This window comes from Cervus canadensis, chromosome 9 (assembly GCF_019320065.1).
Source record: "Cervus canadensis isolate Bull #8, Minnesota chromosome 9, ASM1932006v1, whole genome shotgun sequence".
In the NCBI taxonomy this organism is placed as follows: domain Eukaryota; kingdom Metazoa; phylum Chordata; class Mammalia; order Artiodactyla; family Cervidae; genus Cervus; species Cervus canadensis.
This window is the reverse complement of record NC_057394.1, coordinates 36,760,011-36,782,487: the sequence shown is the minus strand read 5'-3', so window position 1 is coordinate 36,782,487 and position 22,477 is coordinate 36,760,011. Positions and strand designations below refer to the sequence as shown.

Here is a 22,477-nt window from a genome sequence, read left to right as displayed (position 1 = left end):
CAGGGGTCTTGGCTAAGGGTCTCTCCTCTGGACTGCCTAAACCTGCCTGGTTTTCTTTCTTCTGTCTTTCCAAGACTAATTAGTCCTCTTCTGATTAACCCTATCATTCTTTAGCTCTATGTATGTGTGTTCTTAGTCACTCAGTCACATCCGACTCTGCGAGCCCAAAGACTGTAGCCCTCCAGGCTACTCTGTCCATGGGATTCTCCAGACAAGAATACTGGAGTGGGTTGCCATGCCCTCCTCCAGGGGATCTTCCCAACCCAGGGATCGAACTCAGGTCTCCTGCATTGCAGGTGGATTCTTTACCGTCTGAACCACCAGGAAAGCCCATAAATTATATTCTTAAGCTCCATAAATTATATTCAGTTAGATCACAGTTGAAGCTTTCAGACTCAAGTGCTATTCAGTCTAAAGTAACCTTACAGATGAGAGCAAAAACTGTTGATTTCACTTTAAAAGATCTCATGTTTCCTTATATGAGGTTTCAGGGGATATTTCCTTGGAAAGCCCAGGTATTGGCATTTATAGATTTTACCCATGGTAGTAAACCAAATATTTAGTTCAAAGCAAACTTTTTCCTCTGTTTTATACTATTGGTACTGAAGGTCAACACTTAAGTTCTATTCTCAGAAGCCACCAATTATGGTATGAAATGTTGATGGGAATTACCAGGAAATCTGAGACAAAACACAGCTTAGGGAAAGGGGGACCAGAGTAAAAAATAGAAATGAAGCATGAGATACAACACAAAAGGATAGAGAGAAAATAAAAGTGTGTGTGTTATGGAGTAAATGCGTATAGAACAGATAATATTACTGAATGCCCAGCAGCTCCCAACTCTCACCAACATAACCTGTTGTTAAATAGAGCTGAGCTTATCATCACAGTAAGGGAGAACATCAGCTCTATAGAGCTTTGTTTGTATCTCAGAAGCCAAGTTTAGTTTCAGAAGTATTTCAATGTAGAACTTGATTAAGACTGATAAAGATCGGGATATGATAGTTTAAGACTGGTGAAAAAGCAAGGTGAGAATTCTGAAGCGAGAAATTCAAAGTGTTTCGGGGTATAAATTTTCTATTGAAACACTGGAGGGTCTTTTGGGAAGTTCCTGTAACGAAAAATAAATTAATTTGCCTGAATAAGAGTCTCCCAGAATAGTAAAATTATGCCAATGAAAACAACACAATAGTAAAATCATGTTCATGTAGCCCATAAGCTGTGTAGGGTATATGATCTCAGTTCTCAGTATAATACATAAATGTGTAAGTATTTAATATGCAATATCCTTTATCAACTGCTATATTACACAGCTCCAGGGACCACTGTCCATATCACAGTCTGGTAAATAATGTTCCTGAATTAGGCAATTTGAGAGTCCTATTATAGCTATATGTATTGAAATAAGTTTAAGGTAGAGTCTAATACACTGCATAAGACCTAAATTATTTATAGCACATACCATTTAGCATATATTTATGATAAATGTAAAGCACCAGAGTCCCCTTACAACTTAATGAAAATCACTCCATATATTCTGATTTTTTTTCCCATAGGAACTGTGAATTTGTCAGGTAAGAAATTACTCAAAGAAGCTAGGAGAGAGACATTTTTGAGGTTCCAACATCTAGCAAAATACGTGACCCATACTACACCACCAAGGAACACAAATGCTAAGTAATATTAAGCCTACCTCTCAATGGACCTAAAATCCATTAACATGTGTTTTTTTTTTTTTTAATAACAGAGTAATGATGCTAACTTTTAAAAAATATACATACATAATCCCCTCTGGGGGCACTGAGTCCTACGTGAAGGTCAGCAGGACCCTCAGGGTAACCAATGGCCTTACACCCTGGGCTACAGTGAGTTCAGTTCCTCCCACAATACAGTACAGACGGAAACATGTCCTGAAGGAGTGAGCCGGACAGAGTACAGGTCCATGTCTGGACCGCCCAGGATAAGAAGTGGCCAGTGCAAAGCTAAAGGGCGGCTGGTTCAGGACACGAGATGGAGCTTAGCCATTTGACTAGAGCAGAGGACAAGCTGGACAGGTGACAGGGAGACACTCACGGAACGCCAAGTGTGTGACCTCAAAGACCGGATGATCCTGGGAAGAAGGAGGAGCCTTGGAAGGGTTTTAAACTGAGGATAAACTTGATGAGAGTCACGTTTTAGGAAGGTCCCTCTGCCCGAGGTGAGCACAGTTCGGGTAGGTGGTAACAACCCGTACCTTTGCCATGACTCCCTTTGCCATGCCCTCTAAGTAGGATTTGTGGCAAAGCTGGTTCCTCATGGATCAAAGAAACACCAAGAAGCTCAATATCTGTGACTCTGGAACCCCTCGAAATGGGGGCTGGTCTCAGTTTAAACTCCAGCAAGGACATGAACAAGGCACCTACCTGCAAGAGCGATGGTGTTGTTGTCAATGAACCACATTCTTCTTGGATTCACAGCGAGCTGAAACGCTGAGGTTTGCACCAGAGAAAGGGCTTGTCCCTGAGACCGCCAAAAGAGGAGATGGCAGAACAGACCTCAAATGTGCCTCGCAGGTGAGGGGCTCGGGATGAAGCTGAGACGTGGGGAACGTGGAAAGCCAATTGGAGAGAAGGAAAACGTGCGGTAATTGTCATTCTGCTCAGGCGCAGCTAAGCTGCAAGCTTAACAGGGGACCCATGTTGTGTGGGTGGAGTTTTTGGCCCTCTGAAACCTCACCCATCTGATACTCGCACATGCCCAATTGGAGGAGCATTGATCCCAGCAAGCCCTAAGCAGCTGGAGCTCTAACTGAACACAGCTGATTCGAAGTTCCTGAAAACGAGTTTGCAAAAATGTCATATTGTTTAGGCTACCTGACGCTTGGAGGACATGCAAGTTTTTGTAAAAACAATTAAATTTACTTTGATTAGTGTAGGCACGTTAAATTTGTTATGAAGTAAGTTGTTTAACGGATCAGGCTTCCCATGTGGTAAAGAACCCACCCAAAGCAGGAGACATAAGAAACACGGTTGGATCCCTGGGTGGGGAAGATCCCTTGGAGGAGGGCTTAGCAACCCACTCCAGTATTCTTGCCTGGAGAATCCCATGGACAAAGGAGCCTGGTGGGCTATAGTCCTTGGGGTCGCAAAGAGTCAGACACCACTGAAGCAACTCAGCAGGCAGGCACAGTATAACGGATCTGTCTGATGACTACCCTTGGTTTCAGGGATTTCAGGGGGAAATGGACGAATATTTAGCAGACAAAGCTAGCAGATTTCAGTGACCAACTATATCAAGGAGAGAAGTCTAGGCTGACTTGCTTTCCCAAGGTCACTGCCACAGACCAGGCTTTTACTATTTTTTGGCCTAGATTTTGAATGCATTCACTTAACTGCAGTCTCCCAGTCCCCAGCTTCTGTCCAAATATACTAGGTGGATTGGAGCAAATCGAAGTATGTCTCTTGCCAGGTTACTGACCTTAATAGCTCCCATTTCTCAATAGGTGAAGTTCAAACTTTTCAAAATATCAGCTAGACCTTCATGATGAGAGCCCTTGCTTGTCAGGAGACTTGTCTCCCACCACCCTGCCCCTCTTCGACCCCCTACCTTGGGAACACTAACCGTACTTTGGGATTAAGGAATGAGTTGTGATCTCAGAAATATGCCATCCTTTCTCATTCATCTATTGTTCAACAGAGCCCACTCCACTTCTGCTGGCTCTTCCAGGCTCAGGGAAGGCATCACCTCCTTTGAGGACTTGCCACCCACTCCAAAGCGCTGTGAGCCACTCCTGGCAGCTTGCGTGTAGTGAGTCTGGTCTGGATTACCCAGCTTACCTGTTATAGTGTAAATTCTCTTGTTTTCTAATCAACTCCTTGCAACTACACCACAAGCTCGTGGAGGTCAAGGACTGTATCTTCTCCACCTCTGAATACTCAGCATCTAGCTTGGCTTACAAAAACTATTTGTTGAATGAAAAAATAAAAGGGGTAGAGCCAAGACTCCACCCCCACCTTAAATCTGGTGTTTTTCTTAACATATCACAGCAAATAAGAGTGATACATCATGGTAGAGTACTAAATAATTCAGATGGCAGATTTCCTTTGTATAATCTAGCAGAGTAAAATGGTGACATACTGATAGAATGGGTAAATTAATCTGGATATTAAGAGACCGTTTTATTAATACTTACACCTACACTGACTCCTCAAAATGCTTAATTACATGTAGTGCAAAATATTTCAAAGTTTTAGTCCTAAAGTTAGCAAGAAGATACAGTATCCATTTATTGAATTACAAACACACTTGAAAATATTCTGATGATACCTATTTTATGTAAACACATTCATATCATATCTATCAATAAATGCCCTTAATCTTTTTATTGAGGAGTTAACTCAATTTTAATTTTGTATTTTCTTATTCTCTTTCTCTCACTTGCTATCTATGTGGGTAAACAGAAAACAAAAGAGGTAAATGCAGATCTGTCTGTATGGTTATCTTTTGTCTTTTTATACCTATCAGCAAAAGGTTCCTTTGGGAAAGCAGCTGAAAATTAATAACGGACAATGTACTTTCATTGGAGCCATGAAATTAAAAGACGCTTGCTCCTTGGAAGAAAAGCTATGACCAACCTAGACAGCATACTAAAAAGCAGAGACATTACTTTGCCAACAAAGGTCCGTCTAGTCAAAGCTATGGTTTTTCCAGTAGTCACGTATGGATGTGACAGTTGGACTATAAAGAAAGATAAGCACCAAAGAATTGATGTTTTTGAACTGTGGTGTTGGAGAAGACTCTTGAGTCCCTTGGACTGCAAGGAGATCCAACCAGTCAATTCTAAAAAAAATCAGTCCTGAATATTCATTGGAAGGACTGATGCTGAAGCTGAAACTCCAATACTTTGGCCACCTGATGCAAAGAACTGACTCATTGGAAAAGACCCTGATGCTGGGAAAGACTGAAGGAAAGAGGAGAAGGGGACGACAGAGGATGAGATGGCTGGATGGCATCACCTACTTGATGGACATGAGTTTGAGCAAGCTCCGGGAGTTGGTGATGGACAGGTGTGGGGCAGTCCATGGGATCCCAAAGAGTCGGACACAACTAAGCAACTGAACTGAACTGAATGTACTTTCATAAATGTTTCTAAAAATTATCTTTGTTGTCTCCAATTCAAAAAATTATCAGTGAACAAATTTTAAGTAGCAACAATCCAACCCATGCAGATTTTGTAAAGGACTCTAACCAAGGTCTTCTCTCTTATTACAAAGGTAAAACCAATAAGCCAAGGAAACAGGCAGCAATGTATTTATTGGAAATGAACTAGACATTACATTAACCAAATGAAGATGTAACAATGCATGAAGCACAGTCGGTGCATTTAAAAGATCACAAAATAAAAAGAAAATTCATTTTCAAAAGAAATATTGTATCCAAGGCGAGTCCTGAACACCATAATGCAACTGATAACATTGACTATGAAGATCCAGAATAAAATTTAAACCGAACAACTGAAAGAAAAAGTTTCTTTTCCCAACTTGAAGGTTCCCCGGCTACCACCTATGTATCATACACACCAGGTAATTTTCATCACCAGACAGTAACCAGATGATATTTATCATATTCCTCATAAGAAAAAATACCTCTCCTACAAATAGAGAAATTTGAGGGAAATCCAAGCAACAAAACAGTTGGTGGCCCCAACTGATTAGGTCCGCATTTTCTAGAATCTAGAAATTACATTAACTTTACTAGTAAGACTTCATTGTCTTCTGAGAAACTGCCTGGATGAGAGGGTGTGCTGATTGTAACATTACATTAACTACAGTACACTGAGCACTACATTCCACAAGTGACTGGGCGGTTGGGGGGTGGGAGGGGGTGTTCAGATGCTTATCCACTCATGAAATGTTTCTGAAACCTTTAGAGCTTTACTTTTCTACTCTGTAATACATTGTAGCTTGTGTATAACAAACTCCCTTTGAAGAAAATTATCCCAGATAATCCATCTGTGACAAAACAAGTACTGCAAAAGTAGTGATGAAAAATATTGTTTGGAAAGGCAAAATTGCTGCATCTACTTTCCGAGGCACTGTCATAGAATCATCTCTGAAATGGAGAAATTCCATGTGTAAGTTAAAAACTGCTTTCCTTCCATTCACCCAGCATGCATGAATGTCTTCTAATAATCTCTCTGTAGACTGAGAAAGTCAAGAGTCCAAATGCAGAATTGTAGGTTGTAGAAAGGCTTTCTCCTTCCCTTCCCATGGATTTCAAGTTTGTTTTAAACATTCCACAAGTTCTCAAACTCTCACGTGGAAGGGGAGAATGATTACAACCTTATCAGACCTGTCAATTGACAAAAAAAAAAGTATCTCAACACAGTATCTCATCTTAGAAAACCAATCATAATTGCATTTCCTTACCCTCCATTTAAGCTAGAGAGAGCTAAGACAAGAGCTCCCACATTTTAGTGGGAAGTGGCAAATCCTTGTCACTAACTATGGCACCAAGTAGTTCATTCAGGAGAAATTTCAATAAAAAGGTAGAAAGTTAATCTAGACAATTTATGTATGCTCAGTCACTCAGCCGTGTCCAACTCTTTGTGACCCCATGGACTGTAGTCTGCCAGGCTCCTCAGTCCATGGGATTTTCCAGGCAAGAATACTGGAGTGGGTTGCCATTTCCTACTCCAGAGCTAGACAATTTAGGTCCTAAATTAATTTTTAAGGACTGATACATTTAGTTTAACAAAACGCTGGTCTAATTTACTAGAAAATTAGTAATGTTCTCTTTCACCTTGAGCTGGATGGGCAGACTCAGCCACCGTCTTGGTTCCTCCTTACACACAACTGAAGTAATGCCTGACCAGACTCAAAATGCATGTAGATGCGACATGCTCATTGGCACAAAGCAGGCAGCAGGGGAAGGCCCCTACTTTCCTGAAAAACTCAGAGGAGCTTTACTGGCAATCAGTCATTTTCCTCATATATATATAATGTCAGGAGATTTTAAGACAGATGCACATAAAGTTACACAAATGTTTCCACCTTTCTACCACTGAGTGAAACATGCCATTCTTTGGAGAAAAAAATACATTCATTTTTTTCAAGTATATTTTAATATACAAAGATGTTCTAGCTTTGTTTCACTACAAAGACAAGCTGATTTCACATGAGTCCAAGGGGAACTTCACTTTAACTTCCCTTTGGTGTGGATTTCATGAAGTTTTGATTTCTTTTTTTAAAAAATTGCTCTAAATATGCATCTACTTTTATCTGAAAGCATGAACTCTTTATGTCCATTTTTATATATGTGTACATAGTCAACAAGGACAGCAAAAAACAGTCTACATATGTACAGTGGTTTAGAACTGGCATGCTCTGAGGAGAGCAAGGGCCACTGGCTCTGTCATGGGCTCACAACCAATTCAGTGATTGTCAGCTCTGGTGCCCAGCGCTGGGCCAGCAGCATGCAGAGTCCTCCAGACTGTAGCGTCCTTGAATGGTCACATCCTGCTGGGGTGGCAAGTCTTCCGTTATGGCTTGTTTCCTGTCTTGGCTTTGTTGTTAGGGTTGCAGTTTAAGTCTCTCAGCAGTGGTTCACAGTTAGCTAGAATATCTGCAGGCAGCAGCTTCCAGATCTGATCCACTGCCTTCTGATAAGCCGTCTTCTCCTGTTCCAGGGTCCGGATCAAAGACTTCATTTTGGTCTCTCTAGTTAACAGATTTTCCAGGTTGGACTCCAAGGTCTGAATTTTAGCATGAGCTATCTGTTTGGGCCAAAACAAAAACACAAAATCCGCCAAATCAAAAATCTGAAGGTTTTGGTTCATCATCACAGCAGCAGTCAGAGCTTACATACATAAAAAAAAAAAAAAGAACTTACATATATTAGCTAATCATATCATATTACTTAGTACAATAGCATAGGAAGCAAATGCTCTGAAACCATCCATGACATGGCGATTTTTTATAGTTCTCAAAAATATAACTAGAGTTCTAACAAAATACATCTCATTTCACTGAATACACCAAAAATGCAATATTAAACCATCATCCCTCACTCCACACACAGGTCTTCTCCTCAAGAGACTGGGATCTGACAGGGAAAAACAGGAGATTCCCGACACTGCCCTAAGGTATTAAAAGAGGTGTTTGTTGTTTTTTTTTTTGCCCTCTGAGTGGAAATACAGGGTTTGCTCAACACATTAATGGGATCTTATCCGTTTTCACACATGTTGAATGTGCCCACATAACTTGGGAACCCAGAGGTGATGACAACATTGGACTGTGAATGAAAAAATCTGTAACCATTAATAAAAATCATTATAACATAAAGCAGGTGCAAACCCACTTTCCCTAAATAAAGAAATGTTCAACTAATCATCACTGAAACATCCTAGTAATGAAGGACAATAGCCTGTTTATTTTTCTTTCTGAAAATAGACACTGTTGTCTCTTTAAAAAATGTTTATTGGAGTATAGTTGCATTACAATGTTATGTTAGTTTCTGCTGTAAAGTGAATCAGTGATACGTATACATATATCCCCTCTTTTTTAGATTTCCTTCCCTTTTGGGTCTCCACAGAGCACTGAGTGGAGTTCCCTGTGCTATATAGTAGGTTCTCATTAGTTATCTGTTTTGTACACAGTACCCCAAGTGTATACATGTCAATCCCAATCTCCCAGTTCATCCCCCTCCCCCTCCTCCACCTTGGTATCCATCACACACACACAATATCTACAAACGATAAATGCTGGAGGGCTTCCCTGGCAGCTCAGCTGGTTAAAGAATCCGCCTGCAATGCAGGAGACTCCGGTTCAATTCCCGGGTCTGGAAGATCCCCTGGAGAAGGGACAGGCTACCCATTGCAGTACTCTTGCCTAGAGAATTCCATGGACAGAGGAGCCTGGCAGCTACAGTCCATGGGGTCGCAGAGTTAGACACAACTGAGCAACTTTCACTTTCATATAATTAACACCTGAAACAAAGATATAATTTGGTAAGTAAATGCTGGAGAGGATGTGGAGAAAATGGAACCCTCCCACACTGCTGGTGGGAATGTAAATTTGTACAGGCACTATGGAAAAAAGTACAGAGTTTCCTTAAAACACTGAAAAATAGAGCCTCCATATGATCCATCAATCCTACTCCTGGGCATATATCCAGTGAAAACCATAATTCAAAAAGATACATACACCCCAATGTTCATTGCAGCACTATTCACAATAGCCTGAACATGGAAGCAACCTAGATGTCCATCAGCGGAGCAATGGATAAAGATGTGGCACCTGTATACAATGCCATAAAAAGGAACTAAACAGTACCATTTGCAGAGATGTGGATGGACCTCGAGACTGTCATACAGAGCGAAGTCAGTTCGAAAGTCAGTAAAGCTTCAAGGGAGCAGAGGGGTAGGGGGTAGGGAGTGTGGGCAGAGAGATTTTGAGTTAGAAATTAAGTACCCAGTGGCTTGGTACAAGCCATTTGGAAAAACAAGTATCACATAATATCGCTTATACGTGGAATGTAGAAAAATGGTATGGATGAATTTATTTGCAAATCTGGTTTAAAAAATGATCTTTATGCTCAACATCACTCATTATCAGAGAAATGCAAATCAAAACCACAACGAGGTACCATTACACGCCAGTCAGGATGGCTGCTATCCAAAAGTCTACAAGCAATAAATGCTGGAGAGGGTGTGGAGAAAAGGGAACCCTCTTACACTGTTGGTGGGAATGCAAACTAGTACAGCCGCTATGGAGAACAGTGTGGAGATTCCTTAAAAAACTGGAAATAGAGCTGCCATATGACCCAGCAATCCCACTCCTGGGCATACACACCGAGGAAACCAGATCTGAAAGAGACACGTGCACCCCAGTGTTCATCGCAGCACTGTTTATAATAGCCAGGACATGGAAGCAACCTAGATGCCCATCAGCAGATGAATGGATAAGGAAGCTGTGGTACATATACACCATGGAATATTACTCAGCCGTTAAAAAGAATACATTTGAATCAGTTCTAATGAGATGGATGAAACTGGAGCCCATTATACAGAGTGAAGTAAGCCAGAAAGATAAACACCAATACAGTATACTAACGCATATATATGGAATTTTAAAAGATGGTAATGATAACCCTATATGCAAAACAGAAAAAGAGACACAGATGTACAGAACAGAATTTGGGACTCTGTGGGAGAAGGCGAGGGTGGGATGTTCTGAGAGAATAGCATTGAAACAAGTATACTATCAAGGGTGAAACAGATCACCAGCCCAGGTTGGATGCATGAGACAAGTGCTCAGGGCTGGTGCACTGGGAAGACCCAGAGGGATGGGATGGGGAGGGAGTGGGGAGGGGGGATCGGGATGGGGAACACATGTAAATCCATGACTGATTCATGTCAATGTATGGCAAAAACCACTGCCATATTGTAAAGTAATTAGCCTCCAACTAATAAAAATAAATGAAAAATAAATAAATAAATAAATAATAAAAAATGATCTTTAGCAATGTGCTAACAACATTGTTGGCTTTGTTTTGAATAGGAAAAGGCATAAAATGTTCTATGGGCCAGAGCTAATGTAGATGAAATGAAGGAGGCCAGTGTTTCTTCTTGGGGAGCAATTACTCTAGGAACCCCTCATTTCTAAGCTATTTCTCTCCCAACTATCCTTCAGAGGAGTTACCACACATCAAAGCAGGGTTTTAGTGTTCCCTAGTTTGGAGACATGTGCAGTGTTAACGAAGTCACAGGTAAGCAGAAACCACGGAGCCACTGGGCACTTAAGTTCTAACTCAGAATCTCTCTCCCCACACTCCCCACCCCCCCACCCCCAACCCCTCTGCTCCCTGGAAGCTTTACTTTCTCACCTCCCCCTCCCCTGATCACACTGAAACCCCACTCCTTGAGGCTTAGATACACAGCACACTTCATATAGGTTACAGACGTGCATTACTTTACACTAAATCACTTATCACATTTGTAAGAGTGCACTGATAAATAAATACATAGTTTATATTCTGAAGTAACTGTGAGAGAGCTCATCCTTAGGTAGGTTGATAAGGAGTCTGGGGCCCTTGAGGAGAAAGGGGCCCAAGGCCTTGGAGAAGGAGAAAGGGGTCCAAGGTTCTCAAGGAGCAGAAAAGGACAAATATTTTTTTCTACATTGCTTTGTCTTAGTCAATATAACAATGCATCTTGCTCAAGGACATGTTTCTCCTTAACAAGAACCTTCTGACTAATCTTGTTATTTTAAGACGTATATTAAATATACATTAATATATATCAGTGGGTCTGATAAGACCTTTCTTCCTATTGTTAGCTCCAATCCTGTTATCTTAAAATGTAAATTGTGGGAGTGGGTCTGGTAAGACCTTTATAACCTTGAGACATTTTTTTGATTTACTGTAATAACCAATTGAAAAAGTATATAACTCCCTTGCTGAGACTAGTGAGGGGGGCACTCTCCGCCCCTCTTCTGATGTCTATGTCAGAAGCTTTCTCTGTCCCTTTTTCACTTTAATAAAACTCTGCTACACAAAAGCTCTTGAGTGATCAAGCCTGGTCCCTGGCTAAATTTTCTTTAGAGATCACAACATTAAGCTATCAGCTGTAAATTCCTTCATGGCAAGGATTACATGTTACCTGTTTTCATTCAATTTTCTCCATTCCATTTCTGTTTTACTGTAGACAGTTCTCATCTTCCCCAATCAGATTTCTAAGAAATAATTGCTAGCTGGTCTCCCTACCTTCTCTCCCCATTCTAATCTGTCCTCATCAAGGTTTTTCCAGATTTACCTTTCTAAAGTATGGTTGAAAAATTTTGAGAGATTTCTTTCTCAACATGATTAAAAGCTGTGTTCTTCTTCTTGACCCTGAAAGTTATTTACAAATCTGCCTCCATCATGTTTACCCCACTTCTCCCCAACGTAAATCTTAAACGGATTTAAGTTTCCTCTAAATTCTGCCTTACCATCCGGCTTTCAACACTCCCCACTCCTCACTCATTCCTCCCACCAAGCCTCTAGAGTCCAGCTGAAGCCCCAAGACCCCCAGAGCTTTTCCAGTTTCCTCAAGTCAATCCCTCCCAACTTGAACTTAAACCAAACATGTGCAATACCCAGTAAGTTTTGAATCAGATTCTGCTCGGAACTGCCATTTAATTATTTTGTGAGAGGAGATTTTCTCTCCTAACTGATACTTAAATCAGCATGTGCATTTGTAGCCCCCAGGGCACTTGGACACAATGTGATACACAGGTCAACAGTCAGCAATGGCTCAAGGACACCACAGCTCTATCCTTCCTGGTATGGTTCAATGCAGGAGGGGAGGCACTCAAGAGCTTTTTTGGTCAAACTGTTCTCTCTTTACCTGTAATTTTTCTAGAAGGTCCATGTTTTGTCTTTTCAGTTGGCTGTTGGCCCTCTCTAGCTTCTCCATGGGTTCGCTCTCCTCGCAGGCATAGGAAGATTCTTGGAGTTCATCCTGCAGCACGTGATACTCCACCTCATAGGCGTGTAACTGTTTAGAAATATCCATCTCAAAAACCTGCAGTGAACACAGGGGTCAGTCTGACCTTCAGGATGTTCACAAAGATACATCTGTGTATCTAAGTTACATTTCCCAATACTTCTTAATAAGGAACAGCATGACATACCAAACAAAGGGAATTGTAACAACTGTGACTGTCAAATAAGGACAAACAGATGATTTCTATACAATTGAAACAGTCTCATGAGGAGGCCAAGACACTAGAGAAAGTTAATGTCCAAAGATATTTTGCAACCAAAATATACATAATCTAGGAATGGTCTCCCAAAGTGTAGCCTACCAGATAAACATGAGTTACTGAGTAACTCTTATACAAGTTGGAGATCATCTTTGCTGGTTAGTAAGAAAAACTGCATAGGGTATTTCTATAATAATAAGATAAAAAACCCTTCTAATTATTTGTCAAGGAGGGAGAAAGGGCTTGTACTAAATATTTTCATCCATTTTCTAATCCATGCAAGTCTCCTAGAATTCACTAACATATCATAACAGAGAGAGAATCTTTAAAATTGCACACCATGGGAACTATACATACGTATTCAATCACTCAGTCGTGTCCAACTCTGTAACACCATGGACTGTTCCTCTGTCCATGGGGTTTTCCAGGCAACAATACTGGAGTGGGTTGCCATTTCCTTCTCCAGGGGATCTTCCCGACCCAGGGCTCAAACCCACGTCTCTTGCATTGGCAGGTGCATTCTGCAGCACTGAGCCACTTGGGAAGTGGGCACTGTACAGAGCTGTTTAATTGCAGCTGCCTCTGCTGTCCCATATTGTCACCCATTAGGAAGACAGTTTGCTTCGAAGTTAGAGAACAAGTAACTCCTCCTTAGTCTAAACTTGCAAGAGAAAGTCAGCTGCCATTTAAGCATTGGTATCCACATTAACACTGTTGGGAGAGAAGAAACCACAAAAAACTCTCACTGACTTACTTGCACTACTACTATTAGAGATACTTAAATCTTAGAATTGAAGTGATATTTCGAGACAATATGGTTACTCTTTTTAAATAAGCATCTTTTTTCCCCCTACCCAGTGAGTATGAACACAGTGGACTACTATACAACCATTAAAAATGAGAGCATGGATATATTTATTGGCATGCAAAAATGTCCAATACTCTACAAATATTTTAATAAAAAATCATTACACAACAGCAGTACAGTATAATTAGAGATTGTAAGAGTATGTTTAAGATGTTTTAAATCTCAAGTTATTGAGATTTGTAACATTACTTTCTTCTTTGTGCTGTTGTACATTATTTACATTTTTACAGTAAATAAAATTCATCAAAGTCTCCTTTAATATTAACAGTTCATTTTTGTTCAATTGCTAAGTTGTGTCCTACTCTTTGAAACCTACTCTTTGCAGTATGCTGGGTGCCCCAGTCCTTTACTATGTCCCAGAGTTTGCTCAGATTCATGTCCTTTGAGTCAGTGATGCTATTTATCCATGTCATCCTCTGCTGTCCCCTTCACCTCCTGCCTTCAATCTTTCTCAGCATCAGGGTCTTTTCCAATGAGTCAGCTCTTCACATCAGCTGGCCAAAGTATTATTCCATAGTTAATCAATTCTATTGGCTAGGAAGTTATCTCTAATATCAAATCCAAATCTACCAGCCTATAACTTCTATCAAATAACCATAGTAATAATCTCTAAAGCTAGGCAATTCCCTCATTAATCTTAGAAAAGAGAGGTGATCTAATTTCAAATCAGACCTCATCTCTCTCTAAAACCACAATCTCTGACTACTTGCCAGCCCCAAAAGATATTTCTTAAGAATTAGGGAGTAAGTGAATATGTAAATAAAATTTATATTTTTCTATTTCCAGAGCATCTTCACAAATAAAAAATATTCACAGGTATTTACAGAATAATCTACTTGTGATTTCAATTCCACACATGTGGTAGAAAGAAAGTTTTACAGGTAATAAAATGAGTTCTTGTTATAGACTGAATGATACAAAATTCTTCAGCTGAGTTGGTTACATTTACCCCTAAAAACAATGCTATTTCCATTCTGTAGAGAAAGAAGTTGAGACTCAGAAAGGTTGCCCTCACTTGCCCAAAGTCACACAGCTAGTAGATAGCTGAACAGTAGCATAAGATCTCACTCCCTTTCTCTTAGTCTAAACTCTGTCTTTTATCTGCTATCCCAAGGGCCTCTTGGAAAGGGGTAAATTTTATCAGTACTCATAAGGCATGATTGCTTCATTTACAAATCTGGTCTTGAGTATATTCATGTTATCTGAACAACAATATATAACTGCCACTTACCTGGTCCCTATGAAGAATGAGGGACTAGGTATATGATATGCTGATTACCCTCCATTTGCTTCCATTCTCTGCCCTCATTCATTCTTGGTACCCTAGGAGGCAGACCCCTCTGACCTGCATTCCCCACACTTTCCTTCCTGCTGACTTCTGGTTTAGTTCAGCTCAGTTGAGTTGTTCAGTCATGTCTGACTCTTTGTGACCCCATGGACTGCAGCACACCAGGCCTCCCTGTCCATCACCAACTCCTGGAGTTTACTCAAACTCATGTCCATTGAGTTGGTGACGCCATCCAACCATCTCATCCTCTGATGTCCCCTTCTCCTCCTGCCTTCAATCCTTCTCAGCATCAGGGTCTTTTCCAGTGAGTCAGTTCTTCGCATCAGGTGGCCAAAGTTTTAGAGTTTCAGCTTCAGCATCAGTCCTTCCAATGAATATTCAGGACCAATTTCCTTTAGGATGGACTGGTTGGATCTCCTTGCAGTCCAAGGGACTCTCAAGAGTCTTCTCCAACACCACAGTTCAAAAGTATCAGTTCTTCGGCAGTCCTCTTTCTCTATAGTCCAACTCTCACATCTATACATGACTACTGGAAAAACCATGGCTTTGACTAGACGGACCTTTGTTGGCACAGTAATGTCTCTGCTTTTTAATATGCTGTCTAGGTTGGTCATAGCTTTTCTTCCAAGGAGCAAGCATCTTTTAATTTCATGGCTGCAATCACCATCTGCAGGAATTGTGGAGCCCCCCAAAATAAAGTCTTCACTATTTCCACTGACTCCCCATCTATTTGCCATGAAGTAATGGGACCAGATGTCATGATCTTAGTTTTCTGAATGTTGAGTTTTAAGCCAGCTTTTTCACTCTCTTCTTTGACTTTCATCAAGAGGCTCTTGAGTTCTTCTTCGCTTTCTGCCATAAGGGTGGTGTCATCTGCATATCTGAGGTTATTGATAACTCCCCTGACAATCTTATTCCAGCTTGTGCTTCATCCAGCCCAGCGTTTCGCATGACTTCTGGTTGGGTACAGCCAATGGCGAAGGTCATCAGGAGATCAAATGGGGCAGAAGAAAGGTGGGTAACTTCTTCCCCGCTCCTTCCCTGTCTTGCTCACCAAGAGCACAGAACCTCCAGAGAGCCTGCCTCCAGACTTCCGGCACTCATGCGGCCTGGCAGCACCATCATATCCTCCCTCTCCTGATGCAGTGCCAGGGATAGGAACCGTCCCCTCTGTCACTGGTCCCTAAGCACCTGCACATCGTGTCTTGTTCCCTTAACCTTGCCTGCACTCCTGTAAATGGTACCCTCCCTTGAGTTACTGGAGGTAGACTCTGTTTCCTGCAAGGGACCCTGACTAATAAAGCAAGTCTCATTTAAGCCTCACAAAACCTCTTGGGTCAGAACTGTCCCATTTTGCAGGTGAGAACACTAGGGTTCAGAAGGTTATAGTGACAAGACAGACAACTAACAAAAGATCTGGAAGTTGATGGGGAATCCAAGATTGTCTAATTCCAGTCTTAATTCCTGTCATGTGTACTCCTTATATATTCTAAAATAGAATCGGTGGTTCAGATGGTAAAGAATCTGCCTGCCAACGCAGGAGACTCAGGTTCGATCCCTGGGTATGGAAGATCCCCTAGAGAAGGGAATGGCAACCCACTCCAGTATTCTTACCTGGGAAATCCCATGGATAGAGAAGCCTAGTGGGCTGCAGTCCACGGAATCATAAAGAGTCAGACACAACTAAGTGACTAACACACACAACAATATTACAAAGCTAAGTGAGTCTCAGCTTATGCATTTGTTAGGTCTTCCTAATTCTCTCAGTTCTACCTTCAGTCTTACCACCGATCTAAACTGAAAAACTCATGAATCATCACAGGCAAGGACTGAATCACCTTGCCTGGGCACAGCCACACGACGTCACAAGGAGAAACTACACAACAGCTTCATTTCTAGATAAAATGTATCTGATCAAATTTAAAAACGGTCAAGCAAAATACATGCTTATGCTAAAACATTTAGTAATATAATTAGTAGAGAAACTGCTATATAATTTTAAACCTTATTATTATCATTTAAATCATACCTGGGTGATTATTTTTTCCATTTCAGATGAATTCATATCGGGGAGTGTGACTTTAAGGAATTCAACAATATTTTCAAAGTTTTCACATTCCATTATGAGTGTCTCTTGGTTGCTCAGCAGGCTTAGGGCAACCTTAAATATAACTTCAGTTCCCTGAAGAAAAATAATATCTGAAAAAAAAAAGATATATAATTTTCATGATCAAAATTAAGCCTCTACTATTGTAAAAAGTGACCTCTGTGTGTTAATGGGTTTTTTTGAGTGGCTGTGTGTGTGTGTGTGTGTCTGTGTGTGTGTGTGTGTAGTGGTTGTTTTAATTACTACAACAGAACCACAGAATATTTTGCAAAATAAAACTGGTCAAATTAGCCTAGATTTGAAATAAATAATAATATGACCAAAACAAATAAACAGTTGTTTAACTATTCTTCTTACTTATTTAAGAACCTCAGATAAGGTCAGGGTAAAAAGAAAAGATAAATTATGTATTTGTTTGTCCACATATTTATAATTTTTAGTTGCAAATTTAATGGAGACTGATATTTAGATTTTCTTCATGAGGAGAATACAAAAACAAATCAACATAATCAATAGCTTAGGATTATTTAAACTCTAGTTACCATAATAAAAAACTACAAGAACCAGTTAATATGTAATTAAACCTGTACTAGAGAAAAAAACTAAAGAAAAAAAACTTTAAAAGAAAAATCAAAATCAGTGTATAACCTAAATCAGAAGAGAAAAAGAAAGGCTACCCTAACTCTGAAAGTGAAACTGAAGGTGCTCTGTCTTGTCCAACTCTTTGTGACCCCATGGACTGTAGCCTACCAGGCTCCTCTGTCCTTGGGATTTTCCAGGCAAGAGTACTGGAGTGGGTTGCCATGTCCTTCTCTGGAGATCTACCTGACCCAGGGATCGAATCCAAGTCTCCTGCAATGCAGGCAAACGCTTTACGTCTGAGCCACCAGGGCCTCGCCCTAACTCTGAACTTTGCTCCAAACAAATGTAAACACACAATAGTTTTGAAAAGTACTAAATAGTCTTGTATGAGCGTTCCTCTCAATCCATGCCATTCTATAGTCAGTAATAAACAAGAGGGGGTTGTTAAAAGTGAGGGAACCATGAAACAGTCACTTCAAACATGGTCATTCTTCTTGCTCACACATCTTTCCCTTTGCTGACAGTCTCTGTTCTTCGCTCAGTTCTAAGAATGGAGTGGCCATTGCAGAGCTGACAGCATCATTCATATTCTCTTAGCAAAAAACAGATGACTGGGGAGATATGTTTCCTGAATTCAAGCTTCCTAGGTTAAGTCAGAGAGAGATACCCTAAATATCATTTTAGATTTGATAAGCTATTTCCTGATAAGAAAATATATAAATGAAAGGATTTATAGAATACTATAAATTATAAATCCTATAAATATAGAGTCCTATGAATAGGAACCCAAGCTCCAAAGAAGACTTCCCTGGAGAAAAAGCAATCGTGTACACTCAATAAAAAAATGGAAATTTGCTAAATATTTGATTCTGGGCATCCTCGTTTTACTCATTTGTTGCACTTTGTCTATAAATTGTGTCCACGCTAACGCAGTGTCTAATTTGTAAAACCACAGCCCCCAGTAAGAATGACACGGTTCACTGTAACCTGGTGTTATGTATACATATTACATGTATTAATATATCTTCAGGCTTCCCTGGTGGCTCAGATGGTAAAGAATCTGGCCACAATGCAGGAGACCTGGGTTCAATCCCTGGGTTGGGAAGATCCCCGGGAGGAGGATATATCTTCAAATTTGAAGTTTCTCCAAGTAACATTTTTTCCCCTATAACTGATATATTCTCTTCATTCTATTTTAGTTCATTTTTTTAAATCCTGGTAATGACCTACAATCAGGCCAATACTTACAATTTGACTAAGAGCTCTAATTTGGCAAAAGCACAGTTATAAACACTGTCTACTTGCACTATGGGTACCAGATAGATGAGTGGAACATAAAAACTGGAAGCCTCTTCTAAGGTCATCAAGCTCTTAACATTAGAATAAACCTCTGGTAAAGAGTAGTTTTTTTAAAAGCTGGTTTGCTTTTTAAATAACAGATTTAGACAAACCTAACTAAAGAGGTGTGATAGATTTAAAAGCCTCATAAGGTAACATAAGCTGTGATACACTCTCTTTTTACTACACTGTGGAGCAAAGTGGCAACTCAACAACTTGCCCTGGGTCCAACCAGCTGTGCACCCAGGGTTGGAGATGGGCACCACCCCTGTACTGGCATGACAGAAGGGCGCTTAAAGCAATAAAACAGGAATTCCAATTACCTTGTTAACAATAAAAAGTCACATTAACAAGTGCCATTAGAAACAACATTGAAAGACGTGCTTCCATTAACCCAGTCAGAGAACATGTTTCTCTGTGTTTTGAATCCAGGTTGAAGAGGACAATGGGGAAGGAAAAACAAAAGCAGTAGGAAAGATGTATATAAAAATCTGAAAAAATTATACAGTAGAAATCCTTAGTTCATATTTTTTAAAAATTATACTGTGATTTTTTAGGTATAAATGAAAATAAGAATTCCATTATAGTTTACTCAAATACAGGAGCTCAACTCTTCTTTCCCTTTGCATTTCAATTTAAGACCAATATGGTTTCAAATTACTCTCAGAATGGAGCCAGGCATATTTATTAAATTCCATTAGCAATTTGTGATTCTGTGTGATGCTAGATAAAACAATTGGAGCACCTTATGGCTAGAAGCATACCCCTTGGAATAAATAACACTGTTCCAATTGATCATCGGCATCTCTTACCAAACACTCTGGCTACAAATCCTAATGGAAATTGAGAGGCAAACAATGTCAGGAACCAGGGGGCAGCATAAAGGCTGGGGCTGATTTCATTTTCTTCAAGATGATTGTAGAGATCTCTGTGATAATCATGAAGGAGCCTGGACAGCTGGTACATTTGAATCTAAAGTTAATTTGGAGTAGAAAAATAAAATATTATGCATTTATCTGAGTACACATAAAATACTGTTTAACTTCATTACTCTAATATTTAATAACTAATTCATGTATATTAGAGAAACAAAAGCAGTATTGTTTTTTTATTATGTTAAAGTTGACAGATCCAAGTTCATTTAACTGAGATCATAAAGCAAGTCACTGTAAGTCCATCTACGACTAGAGAGCACATTTCTCTATCATGTGTGTTTTGGTATTGCCATGTATACATGGAAATGGTAATTATTCCTTCTGTAGGAAAGTATGGCTTTTGGAATTTAATCACAACTGTCCCGGTTCAGGACTCTCATGGAAGGTCCATTCTAATTTCAGGCCAGTTCCAGAAAAGCTTCCACTTAAAAGAATCTACCACATTCTAGTTTAGAGGCAAGACCTTGTCTCTCTTTGCTGGGTCCAGCATTGAATTTATGACAGAACCCACCAGGCAATCTGCACTGCTAGGATACTGCACTGCTTAGAAGGATAAGGAGCCAGAAACCTGAGCTGCGATTTCTAAGATATTCCAGCAGCATATTTTCTCTTGACAAAGGAGATTAAAGCAAAAAGTGCAGTCCGAATGTTTATAGTACTGAAAGAAATTATTTTACTTGGCTACTGAGCTGATTACTCATATTTAAAAAAATTATAAAGACAGCTTATAGTAACCTTTAAAGTCTTACATGTGGGTAGTTAAAAGTACAGCAGTAGCAAATAATAAACAAATCTATGATTTGTGCTTTAATTTAAACTTTTATCTACACAGTAACAGGTTGAGTTGTGAGTCCTTAATCAGTTATATCAGCTTAACTTTTTGGTGTGAAATACATTCAACATTTTCCTATATCTAGCAGATATCTAGATATCATCAAAATATCATTCTTAAGTAGTATAAAAACGGCTTAAAATAACCAACTATATTATGAATTCAACTGTTTTTAAGAGCATAAAACTAAAAATCAAAGTACTCTACACAAATATAGCAAATGTTTGATCTCTATCTGTGGAAACTAAGGTTCCACACAAGCTGTAAAAGGAAAGAAGTAAAGAGCCACTGGAAATCATAAATATAAAATAAGTTTAGCAACAGTCAAGCAAAGAGGTTAAAAAAATGAGATTATAATCTCATTAAGTCATGTTGAAAAAACATCATAATTTATTTCCATTAGGCCACTTACAGTTTAGAAACTAGACATACTGGCTCTAAGTATTGGTGGTGTTGGTAGTACAAAAATCAAAAACATCTAATTAGCAGAATAAAAAGAAAGCTTATCATCAAAAACATTCTGTCCTTGTTCATCCAATATCTTAACACAGAAGCAATATGGTTTTTTTTTTTTCCTTTTTAGTAGAACCTTATTTTTTCCCTACATTCTAAACTGGGCTTTAAGAATATTTCTTCCATCAAGGTATATTTACATTAAATTTCTTTTGACAAATAAAATATAATTGTCTTCCTCCCAAAGAAACTTTCATAACAAGATGCCATTTGCTAATAATACATAATTTTTCAATTCTATCTTAGAGATAACATGAAAATCTTCCAATGGAAGAGACAGAACTGGAGGAAGGGAGATGCAGAGACTGGGGGAGAAAAAGCAGAGACCAAAGACTTCAGATAAAAAGATGCTTTACACTTAGCACAGAAAAAGGAAGACACAAATATCATGGGCTGTCCATAGTTAAAAGAGCCCTCGACCACCTCATTTTACAGATAAGGTGAGTGCCTGCTGGAGAGAAGGAAAGATATACCCATTTGAATGCACAGTTCCAAAGAATAGCAAGGAGAGATAAGAAAGCCTTCCTCAGTGATCAATGCAAAGAAATAGAAGAAACCCAATACAAAGAAAGAACAGGGGAAGACCAGAGATCTCAAGAAAATTAGAGATACCAAGGGAACATTTCATGCAAAGATGGGCTCATTAAAGTACAGAAATGGTACGGACCTAACAGAAGCAGAAGATGTTAAGAAGAGGTGACAAGAATACACAGAAGAAATATACAAAAAAGATGTTCATGACCCAGATAATCACGATGGTATGATCACTCACCTAGAGCCAGACATCCTGGAATGCGAAGTCAAGTGGGCCTTAGGAAGCATCACTATGAACAAAGCTAGTGAAGGTGATGGAATTCCAGTTGAGCTATTTTAAATCCTAAAAGATGATGCTGTGAAAGTGCTGCACTCAATATGCCAGCAAATTTGGAAAACTCAGCAGTGGCCACAGGACTGGAAAAGGTCACTTTTCATTCCAATCCCAAAGAACAGCAATGCCAAAGAATGCTCAAACTACCACACAACTGCACTCATCTCACACGCTAGCAAAGTAATGCTCAAAATTCTCCATGCCAGGCTTGAACAGTATGTGCACCGTGAACTTTCAGATGTTCAAGCTGGATTTAGAAAAGGCAGAGGAACAAGAGATCAAATTGCCAACATCCGTTGGATCACTGATAAAACGAGAGTTCCAGAAAAACATCTACTTCTGCTTTATTGACTACGCCAAAGCCTTTGATTATGTGAGTCACAACAAACTGGAAAATTCTTCAAGAGATGGGAATACCAGACCA

The 22,477-nt window shown here is 39.7% G+C and overlaps 1 protein-coding gene across 1 annotated transcript in view; it reads right to left on the bottom strand.

The window, feature by feature from the left end:
- Nucleotides 1-5,273: 5,273 nt before the first annotated feature.
- Nucleotides 5,274-22,477, bottom strand: part of TBC1D4 (TBC1 domain family member 4) — a 198,127-nt gene continuing 180,923 nt past the window's right edge. The window contains exons 18-21 of the mRNA XM_043477785.1: nt 19,718-19,877; nt 16,908-17,077; nt 12,365-12,541; nt 5,274-7,753 (exon numbers count right to left, since the gene is read on the bottom strand). Coding sequence (XP_043333720.1) covers nt 7,520-7,753; nt 12,365-12,541; nt 16,908-17,077; nt 19,718-19,877 — 741 coding nt within the window. The 3' untranslated portion in view covers nt 5,274-7,519. The remainder of the gene's footprint in view (nt 7,754-12,364; nt 12,542-16,907; nt 17,078-19,717; nt 19,878-22,477) is intronic.